Source organism: Ovis canadensis, chromosome 18, assembly GCF_042477335.2.
Source record: "Ovis canadensis isolate MfBH-ARS-UI-01 breed Bighorn chromosome 18, ARS-UI_OviCan_v2, whole genome shotgun sequence".
Taxonomy (NCBI): Eukaryota; Metazoa; Chordata; class Mammalia; order Artiodactyla; family Bovidae; genus Ovis; species Ovis canadensis.
The window spans coordinates 54898496-54916654 of NC_091262.1; the positions used below are offsets into that span (position 1 = coordinate 54898496).

At 35.4% G+C, this 18159-nt stretch overlaps 1 protein-coding gene across 2 annotated transcripts in view; it reads left to right on the plus strand.

Annotated features, from left to right (window-relative positions):
- The window catches only part of SCFD1 (sec1 family domain containing 1), a 111707-nt gene that overhangs the window by 38937 nt on the left and 54611 nt on the right, over positions 1–18159 (plus strand). For both annotated transcript variants that reach the window (XM_069559460.1, XM_069559461.1), the window contains exons 11-14: positions 10766–10905; positions 13833–13923; positions 14540–14613; positions 15388–15469. In XM_069559460.1, coding sequence (XP_069415561.1) covers positions 10766–10905; positions 13833–13923; positions 14540–14613; positions 15388–15469 — 387 coding nt within the window. The remainder of the gene's footprint in view (positions 1–10765; positions 10906–13832; positions 13924–14539; positions 14614–15387; positions 15470–18159) is intronic.

Consider the following 18159-nt stretch of genomic DNA (forward strand, 5'->3'; position numbering starts at 1 on the left):
TTTATTACCCTTGTAATCCTTATGAGATAGAATATACTGTTAATAATTTTTATTTTCTACTCTTTGAGGTTAAAATACTTTAAAAATACAAGATGGTAGAAGTATACGATAGGGACTTGGAGGTTTGTTCTGATCTTCACAGAAAAAAAAGTTGGAAACCATGTATTTCCAATCAGTTCAATTCAACAAATACTATGTGCCTCCTCTGTACCGGACACTGTGCTGGTCACTGGGATTTAAGGAAAACCAAGCGGGCATGATCCCTGCCTATGTGGAGGTTAGAATAGATGGGTTGTAAATAACCTCCATGCAGCCCATTCCAATAAAATGTATTCCTGCAGATATTTGAGTTATTGGTATTTTTATTTTGTGTTATAAATAATAGAGAAGTGCACATCTCTAGTTAACTTTCTTTCTGAGGCTAGGTTCTCAGATTCTGTATCACCCTTTAAGACATCTTTCCTCATAACACAAATGGTCTTATGAAAATATTCTTTGAAAAAAATCATTTATAATAACCTATACAGCTTACATTGACTTAATCCTGTTTGTTAATTTTAATACAGTTTGTAGATGTGAAAAAACTACAACTGAGATAGCATAGCCAATTGTAACCAAGGCTTTTGTTATTGTTGTTGATGATGATTGTTAAAAACCACAGCTTAGGAAGTTTCCTCCAAGCTTTAACTCCATAATAGTTATACCCTCTACCTCCACAAGATGGAGCAAGAGTTCTAGATGAGAATTTCAAGTTTAACTTGAAATTGGAACTTGCTTTTTATATTAAATATTTTTGCCTGAAAATCCAGAACATTGGTAATATTTATGTATTGGACCCTGGAAACTACTGTGAAAATTCACACAGCTTCTCTGTGTGTCAGAGGATAATTGTCATTTAATATGGGAAAGACACTCTTCTGATGAAAAACTTAGCAGTGTGCCTTTCCTTTATCAGGATATAAGAAGCAAAATAAGTAGTTAGAAAGTCATGATTCCTTTTTATTATGTCTTGGCTGCAGTGACTATGGTTTTCATTGTTGAACTGCAGTGAGTAGTTTTAGGCAAATGTAATGGGCTTCGTTTCATCACAGTGTCTTGTCCTTTAGTTGGTCTTTGTTTTTTTTTTTTAAATCTTCGGTGCCCTGTTTTCAAACCCTTGGCCCTCCACTACTGACTCATGAGATCCTAATTTATACTAATATACATAAGGACTTTAATAAAGTTCATTTTGTACGTACCACTCAAGAAAAGGAAGTCATTTCCAAGTTCAGTCAGTTCAATCGCTCAGTCCTGTCCGACTCTTTGCGACCCCATGAATCATAGCACGCCAGGCCTCCCTGTCCATCACCAACTCCCGGAGTTCACTCAGACTCACGTCCATCGAGTCAGTGATGCCATCCAGCCATCTCATCCTCTGTCGTCCCCTTCTCCTCCTGCCCCCAATCCCTTCCAGCATCAGAGTCTTTTCCAGTGAGTCAAGTCTTCGCATGAGGTGGCCAAAGTACTGGGAGTTTCAGCTTTAGCATCATTCTTTCCAAAGAAATCCCAGGGCTGATCTCCTTCAGAATGGACTGATTGGATCTCCTTGCAGTCCAAGGGCCTCTCAAAGAGTCTTCTCCAACACCACAGTTCAAAAGCATCAATTCTTCGGCGCTCAGCCTTCTTCACAGTCCAACTCTCACATCCATACATGACCACAGGAAAGACCATAGCCTTGACTACACAGACCTTAGTCGGCAAATAATGTCTCTGCTCTTGAATATGCTATCTAGGTTGATCATAACTTTTCTTCCAAGGAGTAAGCATCTTTTAACTTCATGGCTGCAATCACCATCTGCAGAGATTTTGGAGCCCAAAAAATAAGGTTTGACACTGTTTCCACTGTTTCCCCGCCTATTTCCCATGAAGTGATAGGACTGGATGCCATGATCTTCATTTTCTGAATGTTGAGCTTTAAGCCAACTTTTTCACTCTCCTCTTTCACTTTCATCAAGAGGCTTTTTAGTTCCTCTTCACTTTCTGCCATAAGGGTGGTGTCATCTGCATATCTGAGGTTATTGATATTTCTCCTGGCAATCTGGATTCCAGCTTGTGTTTCTTCCAGTCCACCATTTCTCATGATGTACTCTGCATAGAAGTTAAATAAGCAGGGTGACAATACACAGCCTTGACGTACTCCTTTTCCTATTTGGAACCAGTCTGTTGTTCCATATCCAGTTCTAACTGTTGCTTCCTGACCTGCATACGGATTTCTCAAGAGGCAGGTCAGGTGGTCTGGTATTCCCATCTCTTTCAGAATGTTCCACAGTTTATTGTGATCCACACAGTCAAAGGCTTTGGCATAGTCAATAAAGCAGAAATAGATGTTTTTGTGGAACTTTCTTGCTTTTCCCATGATCCAATGGATGTTGGCAATTTGATCTCTGCTTCCTCTGCCTTTTCAGTATTCTTGCCTTGAGAACCCCATGAACAGTATGAAAAGGCAAAATGATAGGATACTGAAAGAGGAACTCCCCAGGTCAGTAGGTGCCCAACATGCACTGGAGATCAGTGGAGAAATAACTCCAGGAAGAATGAAGGGATGGAGCCAAAGCAAAAACAATACCCAGCTGTGGATGTGACTGGTGATAGACGCAAGGTCCGATGCTGTAAAGAGCAATATTGCATAGGAACCTGGAATGTCAGGTCCATGCATCAAGGCAAATTGGAAGTGGTCAAACAAGAGATGGCAAGAGTGAACGTTGACCTTTCCAAGTTAATATAGAATAAAAGGGTATTAGAAAAACATTTTGCAACAACTCATTTTCTTTTTTTAAATATAAATGTATTTATTTTAATTGGAAGCTAATTACAATATTGTAGTGGTTTTGCCATACATTGACATGAATCCGCCACAGGTGTACATGTGTTCCCCATCCTGAACCACCCCCCCACCTCCCTCCCCATCCCATCCCTCTGAGTCATCCCAGTTCATCAGCCCTGAACACCCTGTCTCATGCATTGAACCTGGACTGGTGATTCGTTTCACATATGATAATATACATGTTTCAATGCCATTCTCCCAAATCATCCCAACCTCGCCCTCTCCCACAGAGTCCAAAAGACTGTTCTATACATCTGTGTCTCTTTTGCTGTCTCACATACAGGGTTATCATTACCATCTTTCTAAATTCCATATATATGTGTTAGTATACTGTGTTGGTGTTTTTCTTTCTGGCTTACTTCACTCTGTATAATAGGCTCCAGTTTCATCCACCTCATTAGAACTGATTCAAATGTATTCTTTTTAATGGCTGAGTAATATTCCATTGTGTATACGTACCACAGCTTTCTTATCCATTTGTCTGCTGATGGACATCTAGGTTGCTTCCATGTCCTGGCTATTATAAACAGTGCTGCAGTGAACATTGGGGTACATGTGTCTCTTTCAATTCTGGTTTCCTCGGTGTGTATGCCCAGCAGTGGGATTGCTGGGTCATATGGCAGTTCTATTTCCAGGTTTTTAAGGAACCTCCACACTGTTCTCCATAGTGGCTGTACTAGTTTGCATTCCCACCAATGGTGTAAGAGGGTTCCCTTTTCTCCACACCCTCTCCAGCATTTATTGCTTGTAGACTTGAATAGCAGCCATTCTGACTGGCATGAAATGGTACCTCATTGTGGTTTTGATTTGCATTTCTCTGATAATGAGTGATGTTGAGCATCTTTTCATGTGTTTGTTAGCCATCTATATGTCGTCTTTGGAGAAATATCTGTTTAGTTCTTTGGCCCATTTTTTGATTGGGTCGTTTATTGTTCTGAAATTGAGCTGCAAGAGTTGCTTGTATATTTTTGAGATTAATTCTTTGTCAGTTGCTTCGTTTGCTATTATTTTCTCCCATTCTGAAGGCTGTCTTTTCACCTTGCTTATAGTTTCCTTTGTTGTGCAAAAGCTTTTAAGTTTAATTAGGTCTCATTTGTTTATTTTTGCTTTTATTTCCAGTACTCTGGGAGGTGGGTCATAGAGGATCCTGCTGTGATTTATGTCAGAGAGTGTTTTGACTATGTTTTCTTCTAGGAGCTTTATAGTTTCTGGTCTTACGTTTAGATCTTTAATCCATTTTGAGTTTATTTTTGTGTATGGTGTTAGAAAGTGATCTAGTTTCATTCTTTTACAAGTGGTTGACCAGTTTTCCCAGCACCACTTGTTAAAGAGATTGTCTTTTCTCCACTGTAAATTCTTGCCTCCTTTGTCAAAGATAAGGTGTCCATAGGTGCATGGATTTATCTCTGGGCTTTTATTTTGTTCCATTGATCTATATTTCTGACTTTGTGCCAGTACCATACTGTCTTGATGACTGTGGCTTTGTAGTAGAGCCTGAAGTCAGAGAGGTTGATTCATCCAGTTCTATTCTTCTTTCTCAAGAGTGCTTTGGCTATTCGGGGTTTTTTGTATTTCCATACAGATTGTGAAATTATTTGTTCTAGTTCTGTGAAAATACCGTTGATAGCTTGATAGGGATTGCATTCAATCTATAGATTGCTTTGGGTATTATACTCATTTTCACTATATTGATTCTTCTAATCCATGTACATGGTATATTTCTCCATCTATTTGTGTCCTCTTTGATTTCTTTCACCAGTGTTTTATAGTTTTCTATATACAGGTCTTTTGTTTCTTAGGTAGATATATTCCTAAGTATTTTATTCTTTTTGTTGCAATGGTGAATGAAATTGTTTCCTTAATTTCTCTTTCTCTTTCCTTAATTTCTCTAACAATTTCTCATTGTTAGTGTATAGGAATGCAAGGGATTTCTGTGTGTTGATTTTATATCCTGCAACTTTACTATATTCATTGATTAGCTCTAGTAATTTTCTGGTGGAGTCTTTAGGGTTTTCTATGTAGAGGATCATGTCATCTGCAAACAGTGAGAGTTTTACTTCTTCTTTTCCAATCTGGATTCCTTTTACTTCTTTTTCTGCTCTGATTGCTGTGGCCAAAACTTCCAGAACTATGTTGAGTAGTAGTGGTGAGAGTGGGCACCCTTGTCTTGTTCCCGACTTTAGGGGAAATGCTTTCAATTGTTCACCATTGAGGATAATGTTTGCTGTAGGTTTGTCATATATAACTTTTATTATGTTGAGGTATGTTCCTGCATCTATTGAGATAATCATATGGTTTTTATCTTTCAGTTTGTTAATGTGGTGTATTAAGTTGATTGATTTGCAGATATTGAAGAATCTTTGCATTCCTGGGATAAAGCCCACTTGGTCATGATGTATGATCCTTTTAATATGTTGGTAGACTCTGATTGCTAGAATTTTGTTAAGGGTTTTTGCATCTATGTTCATCAGTGATATTGGCCTGTAGTTATCTTTTTTTGTGGCATCTTTGTCTGGTTTTGGTATTAGGGTGATGGTGGCCTCATAGAATGAGTTTGGAAGTTTACCTTCCTCTGCAATTTTCTGGAAGAGTTTGAGTAGGATAGTGTTAGCTCTTCTCTTAAATTTTTGGTAGAATTCATCTGTGAAGCCGTCTGGTCCTGAGCTTTTGTTTGCTGGAAGGTTTCTGATTACAGTTTTGATTTCTGTGCTTGTGATGGGTCTGTTAAGATTTTCTGTTTCTCCCTGGTTCAGTTTTGGAAAGTTGTACTTTTCTAAGAATTTGTCCATTTCTTTCCAAGTTGTCCATTTTATTGGCATATAGTTGCTAATAGTAGTCTCTTACGATCCTTTGTATTTCTGTGTTGTCTGTTATGATCTCTCCATTTTCATTTCTAATTTTGTTGATTTGATTCTTCTCCCTTTTTTTCTTGATGAGTCTGGCTAATGGTTTGTCAATCTTATTTATCTTCTCAAAGAACCAGCTTTTGGCTTTGTTAATTTTTGCTATGGTCTCTTTTGTTTCTTTTGCAGTTATTTCTGCCCTAATTTTTAAGATTTCTTTCCTTCTACTAATCCTGGAGTTGTTCATTTCTTCCTTTTCAAGTTGCTTTGGGTGTAGAGTTAGGTTATTTATTTGACTTTTTTCTTGTTTCTTGAGGTAAGCCTGTATTGCTATGAACCTTCCCTTTAGTACTGCTTTTACAGTGTCGCATAGGTTTGGGGATGTTGTGTTTTCATTTTCATTCATTTCTATGCATGTTTTTATTTCTTTTTTTATTTCTTCTGTGATTTGTTGGTTATTCAGCACCGTGTTGTCAGCCTCCATTTGGAATTTTTAATAGTTTTTCTTCTGTAATTGACATCTAATCTTACTGCATTGTGGTCAGAAAAGATGCTTGGAATGATTTCAATTATTTTGAATTTACCAAGGCTAGATTTATGGCCCAGGATGTGATCTATCCTGGAGAGGATTCCGTGTACACTTGAGAAAAAGGTGAAATTCATTGTTTTGGGGTGAAATGTCCTATAGATATCCGTTAGGTCTAACTGGTCTATTGTATCATTTAAAGTTTGTGTTTCCTTGTTAATTTTCTGTTTAGTCGATCCATCCATAGGTGTGAGTGGGGTATTAAAGTCTCCCACTATTATTGTGTTATTGTTAATTTCCCCTTTCATACTTGTTAGCATTTGTCTTACATATTGTGGTGCTTCTATGTTGGTATTTATAATTGTTATATCTTCTTCTTGGATTGATCCTTTGATCATTATGTAGTGTCCTTCTTTGTCTCTTTTCACAGCCTTTATTTTAAAGTCTATTTTATCTGATATGAGTATTGCTACTCCTGCTTTCTTTTGGTCTCTATTTGCATGGAATATCTTTTCCAGCCCTTCACTTTCAGTCTGTATGTGTCCCTTGTTTTGAGGTGGGTCTCTTGTAGACAGCTTATACAGGGGTCTTGTTTTTGTATTCATTCAGCCAGTCATTGTCTTTTGGTTGGGGCATCCAACCCATTTACATTTAAGGTAATTATTGATAAGTATGATCCCGTTGCCATTTACTTTGTTGTTTTGGGTTCGAGTTTATACACCCTTTCTGTGTTTCCTGTCCAGAGAAGATCCTTTAGCATTTGTTAGAGAGCTGGTTTGGTGGTGCTGAATTCTCTCAGCTTTTGCTTGTCTGTAAGGCTTTTGATTTCTCCTTCATATTTGAATGAGATCCTTGCTGGGTACAGTAATCTGGGCTGTAGCTTTTTTTCTTTCATCACTTTAAGTATGTCCTGCCATTCCCTTCTGGCCTGAAGAGTTTCTATGGAAAGATCAGCTGTTATCCTTATGGGAATCCCCTTGTATGTTATTTGTTGTTTTTCCCTTGCTGCTTTTAATATTTGTTCTTTGTGTTTGATCTTTGCTAATTAATATGTGTCTTGGGGTGTTTTGCCTTGGGTTTATCCTGTTTGGGACTCTCTGGGTTTCTTGGACCTGGGTGACAATTTCCTTCCCCATTATAGGGAAGTTTTCAACTATTATCTCCTCAAGTATTTTCCCATGGTCTTTCTTTTTGTCTTCTTCTTCTGGGACTCCTATGATTCGAATTTTGGGGTGTTTAACATTGTCCCAGAGGTCTCTGAGGTTGTCCTCATTTCTTTTAATTCTTTTTCTTTTTTCCTTTGCTTCATTTGTTTCCACCCTTCTATCTTACACCTCACTTATTGTATCTTTTGCCTCCGTTATTCTACTGTTGGTTCCCTACAGAGTGTTTTTGATCTCATTTATTACATTATTCATTATATATTGACTCTTTTTTATTTTTTCTAGGTCCCTGTTAAACCTTTCTTGCATCTTCTGAATCCTTGTCTCCAGTCTATTTATCTGTAACTCCATTTTGTTTTCAAGATTTTGGATCATTTTCACTGTCATTATTCGGAATTCTTTATCAGGTAGATTCCCTATCTCCTCTTTTGTTTGGTTTGGTGGGAATTTATCCTGTTCCTTTACCTGCTAAGTATTTCTCTGTCTTTTCACCTTGTTTATATTGCTGTGTTTGGGGTGGCCTTCTGTGTTGTGGCAGTTTGTGGTTCCTCTTTATTGTGGAGGTTCCTTGCTGTGGGTGGAGTTGGATGGGTGGCTTGTCAAGGTTTCCTGGCTAGGGAAGCTTGTGTCAGTGTTCAGGTGGATGGAGCTGGATTTCTTCTCTCTGGAGAGCAATGAAGTGTCCAGTAGTGAGTTTTGAGATGTCTGTGAGTTTGGTGTGACTTTGGGCAGCCTGTATATTGAAGCTCAGGGCTATGTTCCTGTGTTGCTGGAGAATTTGTGTGGTGTGTCTTGCTCTGGAACTTGTTCGCACTTGGGTCGTGCTTGGTTTCAGTGTAGGTATGGAGGCTTTTGATGAGCTCCTACTGATTAATGTTCCCTGGAGTCAGGAGTTCTCTGGTGTTCACAGGTTTTGGACTTAAGCCTCCTGCCTCTGGTTTCCAGTCTTACTCTTACAGTAGCCTCAAGACTTCTCCATCTCCTTTCAAAGACAGTAGGCTGCCTTTCTGGGTGCCTGATGTCCTCTGCCAGCATTCAGAAGTTGTTTTGTGGAATTTGCTCAGTGTTCAAATGTTCTTTCCATGAATTTGTGGGGGAGAAAGTGGTCTCCCCGTCCTATTCCTCCACCATCTTAGGACCGCCCCCTCCCCACTCATTTTCTTAAGCTTCATGACATTTCTGCATTTGCTTGATTGTATCTTTGTGGGGTAAAATTTGACTTTATTTCTCTTTTCTCCAGTATGTCCTATAAACTGATAGATCTAGACACTTAATTCCTCGCCAAAATAAAAGTTCGTTTTACTTTGCTTGGCTTTTCTTCTCATGTGGATATAATTCTCAGCTCTTCATAAATAGGTGTTACATGTATTACCCAAATGTAATTTTTTAATATTGGCTCCGTCTATTTCTCTTGGACTGCTTTAGCTTGTGAAAGAAAAAGAAGACCACTGAATACTTATCTGTGTTTTTAGCACTTCCCAGGAGAATTTCTTTCTTTGCTTTTTTTTTCTCCCAATGAGATTTATTTCTGTCCGCTGATTTGGCATACCACTGTCCAGTCTTCTAAGTCAGGAAAATATGAATATCAGTAGAAATAGATTAGACTCTGCCATGTTCAAACTAATTGTGTTGTCTTTTATTTGTGTATAAATGTTCAGTTTCTTTAACATGATTGAGTACAGCACAGAACATTCTGATTTCCCAATTTTCAAGGCTAAAATTACTTATCCTTATTTGCCTGGCTATTATTGCAAACAGTGGGAATGTTCTGCCACTATTATTTCTCAAAATTCTTAACTTCTTTTATTCTTTTAGCATTTTGTGTTTTAAGTATTCCATCAATACTTTGGTGTAATAATATGCTCTCCTATTTTTAGAGCACTAATTTTGCTAACAGATTACTTTGATTTTGAATGCACTGTGTCATCCCCATGGAAATAGTACTTCACTAGAAATTCTGGTTCATAAAGCTTAGCTCTTCAGAAATGTTTCTCTTCTTCATTATCTTTGTTTTGTTACATAACTTTTAAAAACAAAGCGTCTTCTCAGATGTAGCTGTTAACATCTATTTATTGTGCTGCTTCCTATATGGATGATTTGTTGTGCAAAGGTGAGGTTAATATATGGATTGAGAAAAGGAATTAAATAGGGTTATGTTTATCCTATGATAATTTAAAGAGTCTATAGGAAAGGCATGATACTAACAATATAGTATACTCTTCTTTGTCAGTAGACTTATTACTTATTCTACCAGCAGTTAGACATCTACATATTTCACACTCTGGTGTTTTGTGTAATGGGGAAAATGCTAGGAAGTAAGCTACTATAAAAAATTTATTCATGAAAGTTATAAGGTATGGTCTAAGGATATAAACATAGTATTAATGACCTTTTTCTATCAATAGGAAATTAAATTGTATTGACTACAGTCAGTTTGCTAAGACCTAGAAGCTTAATCATTAAGCACATATCTTAGAATTAAGATGATTTTATCACAGTCATGGTAGGTAATTTCTCCATTTGAATTCTTTTGCTTGTCATTCATTTACTCACTTATTGATGTCCATGTTTTCCCTAGTTCACTGTTCCTCAGAATAGAGTTGAACCATAAAACATTGCTATTACATGAAGAAACTAAAAAGATAACTTCATTAATTTTGTATGTTTGTTTTTTGAGAAGGGGGGAGGGGAATCAAACCTCAAGTAAGTAAAATTATGTGTACACAGGAAAGCTTAGCAACCACTAGTCTGACTGGCTCTTAGAATTTATGTGAAAGGGAATGCTATTATTATTGGAACTTCTGTTATAATTTTTTTTTAATGCAGTTCATCAAGTAACAGATCAGGCTATTAATATCCTGTAAGAGCTTAAAAATTATATTTAAGATTGTTTGTTGTTAGAAACAATTCAGCATCAAGAGACCAGATCAAATAAATAGAGTCAAATATTCATAGACATAAAAATAAGATAGATGTATATATTCAGAGAAGAGCTCTAAATACATTATTAATTGAGAAAAGTGAAATACTAAGTATATAAATATAATCTCATTCTTTACAACTTAAGGGATATTTGTTTACTGACGTATGCAGAAATATTTACTAGTAGGATACACAAGAACCTTAACATGGTTTTATGTATTTTTTGAATTGTAATCATATGCATCTACTGCTTAATTAAAATATGTAAACAATTAAAAGTACCTTTTTGTAGTAAAACATTGGAAGAAGGTCTTTTAAATTTCAAAATCTGTATTTTGACCTTGGAAATAGTAGATAAGGCAGCAATAATCTGTGTTATTTTTATTGTTGTAGGAAATGTTCTTAAACTTAGAAAACTGTTACTTAAAACAGGATTACTCTTTCCTAGGATTTCCACTTGAACAGAGTTAACTTGGAAGAGTCTTCAGGAATGGAGAATTCTCCAGCTGGTGCTAGACCAAAGAGGAAAAACAAGAAGTCTTATGACTTAACTCCAGTTGATAAATTTTGGCAGAAACATAAAGGAAGGTAAATAAGAAAAACATTGATAAGTAAAAGATTCAACCCCTAAAAAAAACGCAAAAATGTCACCTGACTTAATTAATTTGATTTAAAAAAAATCAAAACAGGTCATAATGGTTCATCTATGCAGTGAATAAGAACTGTAAATTAAATAGTCTAAGGAGCTGTGTCTTTATTGCTTACTTTTCTAGTTCTTATGTTGTTTTTGTTGTTTTGTGGGGATCACTTCCCTTTAAAATATGTCCATTCCATATGATTTTATAGATTTTATATGTAGTCTTTAAATTTCATTTCTGTTCCAATTGACCCTCTGTAGCACTATTTCTGCCTTTTATTAAGATTGGTTTCGGTGATTGGGAGACATCAAGGTGTGATTTACCCTTTTTGTTCCTTTGGACAAACCCAATTTTAGCTATCTGTGAAGAAAATACTTAAGCCTGAAAACCAGTTTTATTCAAAGTACATTAGGAATAATAGGTGAAAAAATTGTAGCAATTTGCCATTTGATTTATTATAGGCAGGTGTAAAGATCCCATGTATTGCTATGATCCCTTAATTGAGGGTATTTCATGAGCTCAGTAACTGCTGTGTAAGTTATCTAGTGGTATTATGGCTAGAGGAATCTTTCTAAAGAAACAGAAAAATCATTCCTCTGAGAGAAAAAGAATGTTGCTCATCAACAATTATGGAAATGCAATGTTATTTATTATAATTTGGACTGTTTCAACTGCTACAGTATATATAGTAGCATCTGTCTATCCATCTCTATATATCTGTGTCCTTGATTCTGCTTTCTTTTTGGTCTTACTTATTTTTAAAGAGAAGTAGGGTGTAGGCTTGATTCAACATGATGGGGCTTTTTTGTATGTTTTATTTCTTTTTATTTATACCTTTCTCTCTTTTTTTAATTTATTAACACTGGAAATCATATTGCTATAACAAATAGTTTTAGTGTGTCTGCAGTGAAAAGTCACTGTCTTTCCCTCTCTCTGACTAATGCAGTTTTGGGTACTGTCGTAATTTTCCTTATTTTAGATGGTTTTCTTCTCTTCGAAATCCCATTGTCTACATTTCCTTTTAGAATAGTAAAGTATAAGAATTTACATCATTTATCAAGGAAAGATCACATTCCCTAATAGACAAAAGCTTAAATGAAAACAATTTTATTCACATATGGAAATTTTGAATATTTTCCTTAGACCATATGTTTAGGAATAATCTAAGAGCATGAATTTGTATAGTATGAACTTTAATTTTTTGTTCAGTAGAAATAGCCCCTACTTTGAATATCATGCAATGATAGTAATACGGGCACAGACACTGGGAGACAGCACAGAGTTAAAACAAGTGACCTAAATCTCTCTAGTATTCATTTTCCTCATCTGTAAGATGTGGGGTGGTAATTCTCTCTATTGTCCTATTTCAGAAGGTTGTTGTGAAGACTGACATAATATAAAGAAAGTAACTTACCCCAAATGATCCAGCTTTCATTGGTAAAAGCAGAATGAAAACCAGTTCTGGCAGATTCCAAAGTCCCTGGTCTTAACTGTCAATACTATGTATTTACCTTACAAAACTGTGGTCAGAATTAAATGAGACAATAGAGACGGATTCTTGGCATAGTATTTGGCATATAGCAGTAGTAGTAGTAGTGGTGTTAGTCACTCAGTGCTGTCTGATTGTGACCCCTCAGACTGTAGCCCGCCAGGTTCCTCTGTCCATGGGATTCTCCAGGCAAGAAGACTGGAGTGGGTAGCCATTCCCTTCTCCAGAGGATCTTCCCCACCCATGGGGTCTAACCCAGGTCTACTGCATTGCAGGCAGATTCTTTACTGTGAACTACAGGGAACCTTGGCATACAGTAATCTCTCAGTAAATGCAGGCAGTGATCATTGTCTGTCAGCCCTGAGACCTAAAGGTACTAGAAATTTTAAGGATGAGCCAGAACATTTTACCTGCTCGCTGCTATCTTTTGCCAACAGACTCCTCTGGATCTCAGTTAGGGACTGCATTTGTCATGTAAAACTGGACTGTGTTCCTCACAATCATTTCAGATTTTGTCATTTCTTTGCTCATCATTAATGAAGTGTTATCAAGTATCAGAGTGGAGGAATGGGGAAAAGTTTTTGTTTTATTGCTTGATGAGAAGTGACCATTTCTTCCTTAAAGGAGAGAAAGCTTCTGGCCTCCCCTAAGACTGTAGATGAAAAATACTTATGTTAGGAAGGAACTATTTCATGGTCAACACATACTCATCTAGATAACATTCAGGATTAACACTGCATGACCGTTTCTACCTGAATTGCTCAATGATTACAGATGAGTTGTATTTGAAGTCTATGGAAATTGCTGCTAAACTGAGGAGTTTAGCAGCTGTACATACTGAGAAGATATCAGGGACTGAACCAACAAAACTGGCCTACATTCTGTTTTTACCAGTGGTGTTCTACATATCAAATTTACAGATTTGAAAGTTGTTTTTCACAGTTACTTATATGTAATATTTTTTGATACATGTTTGTAGTTACATGGACCCTTTGGCACTATGGGTCGTAATACTTACTTGGTCTTTGATGTACCATGGCTTCTCTTCCTTTGTTTTTCAGTCACTTCAATATCTTTTTATTGTTTCTAATAGCTAAAGGTGAAGAAAAATCGATACAGTTAGTGAAAAGAATAGAAATAAAATTTAAATTTGTTTATATATATAAGTATTATATACATTTTAAAGTAGTATTTAGAATGTAAATAGATATCACAAGAAAATGTAGTTTGATTTATCCTAATGTTTTCTGCCTATGTTGTATATAAAATATATGCAAATATAAATAAGTATATTTAAAATAATCCTCATTGTATACGTTTCAAAATTCACACAAAAGTCAATCTTTTAATTTTACACTCATAATTCCTCTTCTGCAAAACTGTTTTAGTCCATTCCCAGAAGTTGCAGAATCAGTTCAGCAAGAACTAGAGTCTTACAGAGCACAGGAAGATGAGGTTAAACGACTTAAAAGCATTATGGTAAGATTCTGTTTGCTTTCTTGTTAATATAAGGGAAGCAGGAGGACATCTGGAAGGAGAAAGAGGTTAACTTTTTTCCATTATAAAAATTCAAGACCTTCCATTGCTTTAATAACAAAAAAAAAAAATTGTTCTCTTAAAAGATTGTTACATAAAAGATTTTTTTAAAAAAGAAATCTTAAGTTCTGAGGAGTAGAGGGAGCATTAAAAAAAACTGATACAGATTTATGATTTGAAAAAATATATGTGAGTTTATTTTAGACATGTATGTTCCAGTGCTGCTCATTTTACTATACTTTGATCTCACTTCAAACTTCATCTCTATTTATTACTATATGTAGTGACCTGTGGCAAGTCTCTGGACCTATTTCTTTATCTGAAAATGCCAGATGCTTCCTTTTTAGTCATCCAACCATTTGTTAGATTGGTGGTGACTAGAATTTTTCTATAAGTATCAAAAATGCAGATGCTTGCTCCTTAAGAGGGGAAGATTTATTATTCTGGGTGACCTAAATCTTACTACTGTTTATCAGTGATCCTAGGAATATATTGATGAAAATCAGTGCTTTGGCTTGGGATTTCTGAGTAGTTACTGGGACCTCTTTTTCCTTCCCAGGGACTAGAAGGTGAAGATGAAGGAGCCATAAGTATGCTTTCTGACAATACTGCTAAGCTAACATCAGCTGTTAGGTAAGTAAGCAGTATATCCCCTTTGAAGTCTTTCTGTTGATATGATTTATATTGGAAGTTAAAAAATCGATAAATATTTTTCATGATAGGGAATAGTAATAGTATATACCTCTTAAGTTCGAAGAGCTAGTTGTATTTTTACTATAGTCAAGCTGACTTGAGTTCCCTCCTTTATTCTTTTAATTTTTTTATTGAAGGATCACTGCTTTACAGAATTTTCTTGTTTTCTGCCAGTTACCAACATAAATCCTTTATATAGCAGATTATTTGTTTCTTTTACTAGTTAGAATTATGTAATGGGAGTAATTTTGTCATTGAGATAGTATTGATGATAAGGTAAGGTGAGTTATTGTTAATTTTATCATTGCTGCTGTTACTGTGTCAGATAAAGTTTAAGCAGTGTCTTTTGGATACTTTAAATACCATCAAGGAGAGAAAGTTCCATGTTTTAGAAATACAGGTAAAATTTTCGCATAAATCTGATTTTATTCTAAACCTCCACGTTTTGGAATTAGAAAGTGAAATGATAGAATGATGATATTTGGGAGGCAGATTATTTTAAATAAGAAGCATTTCAACTGTATTAAAGTGGTAAATACTGTATATGTTCAAGCCTAGAGATTAAGTTCAGTTGATAGTTAAACATGTAATTTTGGCCCTGTTTTACTATTCCAAGTTTCCTCAGAGGAAACACCCAGGTTTGAGTTTTATTAAAATTTATGTCATTTCGTTAGAAATTTTAACAGTTAATTTTCAATTTTTTGATACTTGTAGCTCTTTGCCAGAACTCCTTGAAAAAAAAAGACTTATTGATCTCCATACAAATGTTGCCACTGCTGTTTTAGAACATATAAAGGTAAATTTAACTTCTCCCTCCTTACAATATAACTACTAATTTTGTAGGTTTTAGACTTTTTAAGATTCTTATTCAGTATCTTATTGAGCCCTAACTGTAAGGCTGAGTTATAATTATTGAAGGCAGCATTATTACCTTCATTTTTGCACATGAAGAAACCAATCCAGGAAGGTTAGTGATTTGCCCAAGGTCACACATTCAGTAAGGAGAACTTAGCACCTGTGATATTTTTATTATGTTTCACTTCCTTAGTAATGCCTCTACATGTCCTGCTTTGTTAATAATAGATTTGTATCTGAACATCAGTAATTCAGGTTTAGACACCCCTTTACTATAGTACTATCTGAAATATGTTGATAACATCACATAATGAAATGCAACTTGGTTCTGAACATTTTAGTTTAAGATTAGTCTGTTAGCCTTATAGCTTCTTAACTATCTCCTACTATGCTGTGATTTTGAAACACATGTATTGGATAATCCTGTATGTTGTCTGTCATAATTATTTTTTCTCATTACTTTATTCATAACTCCATATCAGTTTGATTTAATCCATTCATCAGTATTCTATTGTCATTTATTTGGACATGGAACTGAATTCCAGTGACAGATTGGTGATATACCAAAATGTAGTTACTACTGACCCCTGCTTTCCATTTGAGATGATACATTTGAAAAAGCAATAAAAACTAAATATACTTTCTGTCTGTCAAACGTGTTGATAACAACTTGTATTTATGGAAAAGGGGATTAAACATTTTTTAATGATTTTAAAAGTCTTAGAGCACTAGAAAGGAGCTAATACAGATAGATTTGATCATTGTAGATCATAGAATTTAAACCTACATAATTTCTATTAAGCTGACACCTGATTTTTTTCTTTGTTCCACTTCTTGATTTTGATCTTGCTATTTTCATATACCTACAGGAATAGAAATATAATTGTGCCGTCTGTAGATGATATCTGATGATAACTTCCATATGTTGTAGCTCTGTAAAGTGGAAAAAGGCTGCTCATTTTTTTTACCTGAGGTCATTGTCTCCAGTGAAGATAATATATATAACTGGTGGACTGTAACAGAGAGCTATATTCAGTGATTTCCTTCACTCAGAAAAGACAGACTTTGCTTACAAAGCTAATATAAAAAGTTAAATAAAACTGTTGTATTAAAACAAAATATAAGTTCTAATTTACATTGGCTAAACTATAGTTTTGTAATCAAGATTTTCTGATCTATTAAACCAATGCTCTTTGAGTACATGCTGTGTGTTTATGACAGTTGTTAACAGTCTATGTGTTACGCTGAAATTTAAACAGTTTTGTGGACTTTTTTTGGCTTTAGTTTTTTCCAGGGTTTTTGGTTTTTCTTTGGAGGGGGCAGTTCTCACAGCTGTAAAATCAGGAAGGTGCTAAACTCAGCTCCTACTTCCAAACCGAATTGTGTAACCCAAAGTGTTTAAAAACATATTATCATACAAATGGAAAGTGTACATTTTCATCTTTTTCATAAAACTTTACAAACACTATCCTGCCACAAATTTATATGAATATACTCTAGATCAAAGACTATGGTTTATGGTTTGAGGAAATTCTGGATAAAGTAATTTACTCAATTGTGTTTATTAAATGGCTCTGTGGGTATTGTGCATGGCCCTAGAGATCCCATGGTAAACAAGATGGACAAGTTCTTTCTTCTTTTGGAGCTAATCTTACATTGACAAAAAGCAAAGTAAGCAATTAGAAAGCATGGCATTTAGGTGGTATGAAAACAGCAAAATAGAGTGATAAGAGGTAATAGACAGTGGCCCAGAGGGCTGTTCTAGAGGAAGTGAAATTGCCTTTGATGAGATGATGATTGAGTTGAGACCTGAATCACCCAAAGGAGCCAGTTAGTGAAAATCTCAGGGCCACCCATTTCAGGCAGAAGGAATAAGTGCTGCAAAGGCCCTAAGGCAAGAAGAAATTTACTATTTTAGAAGACCTAGAAGATGACTAATGTACTCATAGTGAGGAGGGAAAGAGTTGATAACACTATTGGATCAAGAGAAATAGGGATTTAAGTATGATGGAAGTCATTGGAGGTTAATGCCATGATTTGATCTATGTTTCAGCTAGAGAATGGTCTGAGGAGTGTTGAGGAACGGATGAGTTCTGGAAGACGGCTATTATACTTGTCTAAGTAGAGAATGGTGTTTTTTAAGGAAAAATTTACTTATAAAATTCTTTATGATGCTTATTTACAACTTTACATGAGCTATGAATCAATTTGACCTAATGGATGCCATCTGTCTGATAAATTTTATTATGTCACCATGCCTGACCCAAAATTTCCTCTTTCAGATCTGGTTGCTTGGCTCTCTATAAAAGAACTTGTTTCTTCCTGGATTGCTAATAAGCAGAGCATCTTATACTAAGAAACTAATTTGTCATTCAGGGTGTTAAGTATTTTCATATAAAATAAATGTAAAATATGTATATAAAATAATTTTATATGAAATAATTTTTGTGCTATAACTCAAGGAAGACACCATTTTCCTAATAGGATCTGATATAAAGGACATTATATAAGGTTATTTACTTGCAGAGGGAAAATTTCTTGTATAAGACACCATGTTCCTTGTTGGATCATTCTAGGAATCCCGATTAATACCAGAAGTTTTTTTGTTTTTTAAATCTTAGATACAGGAGC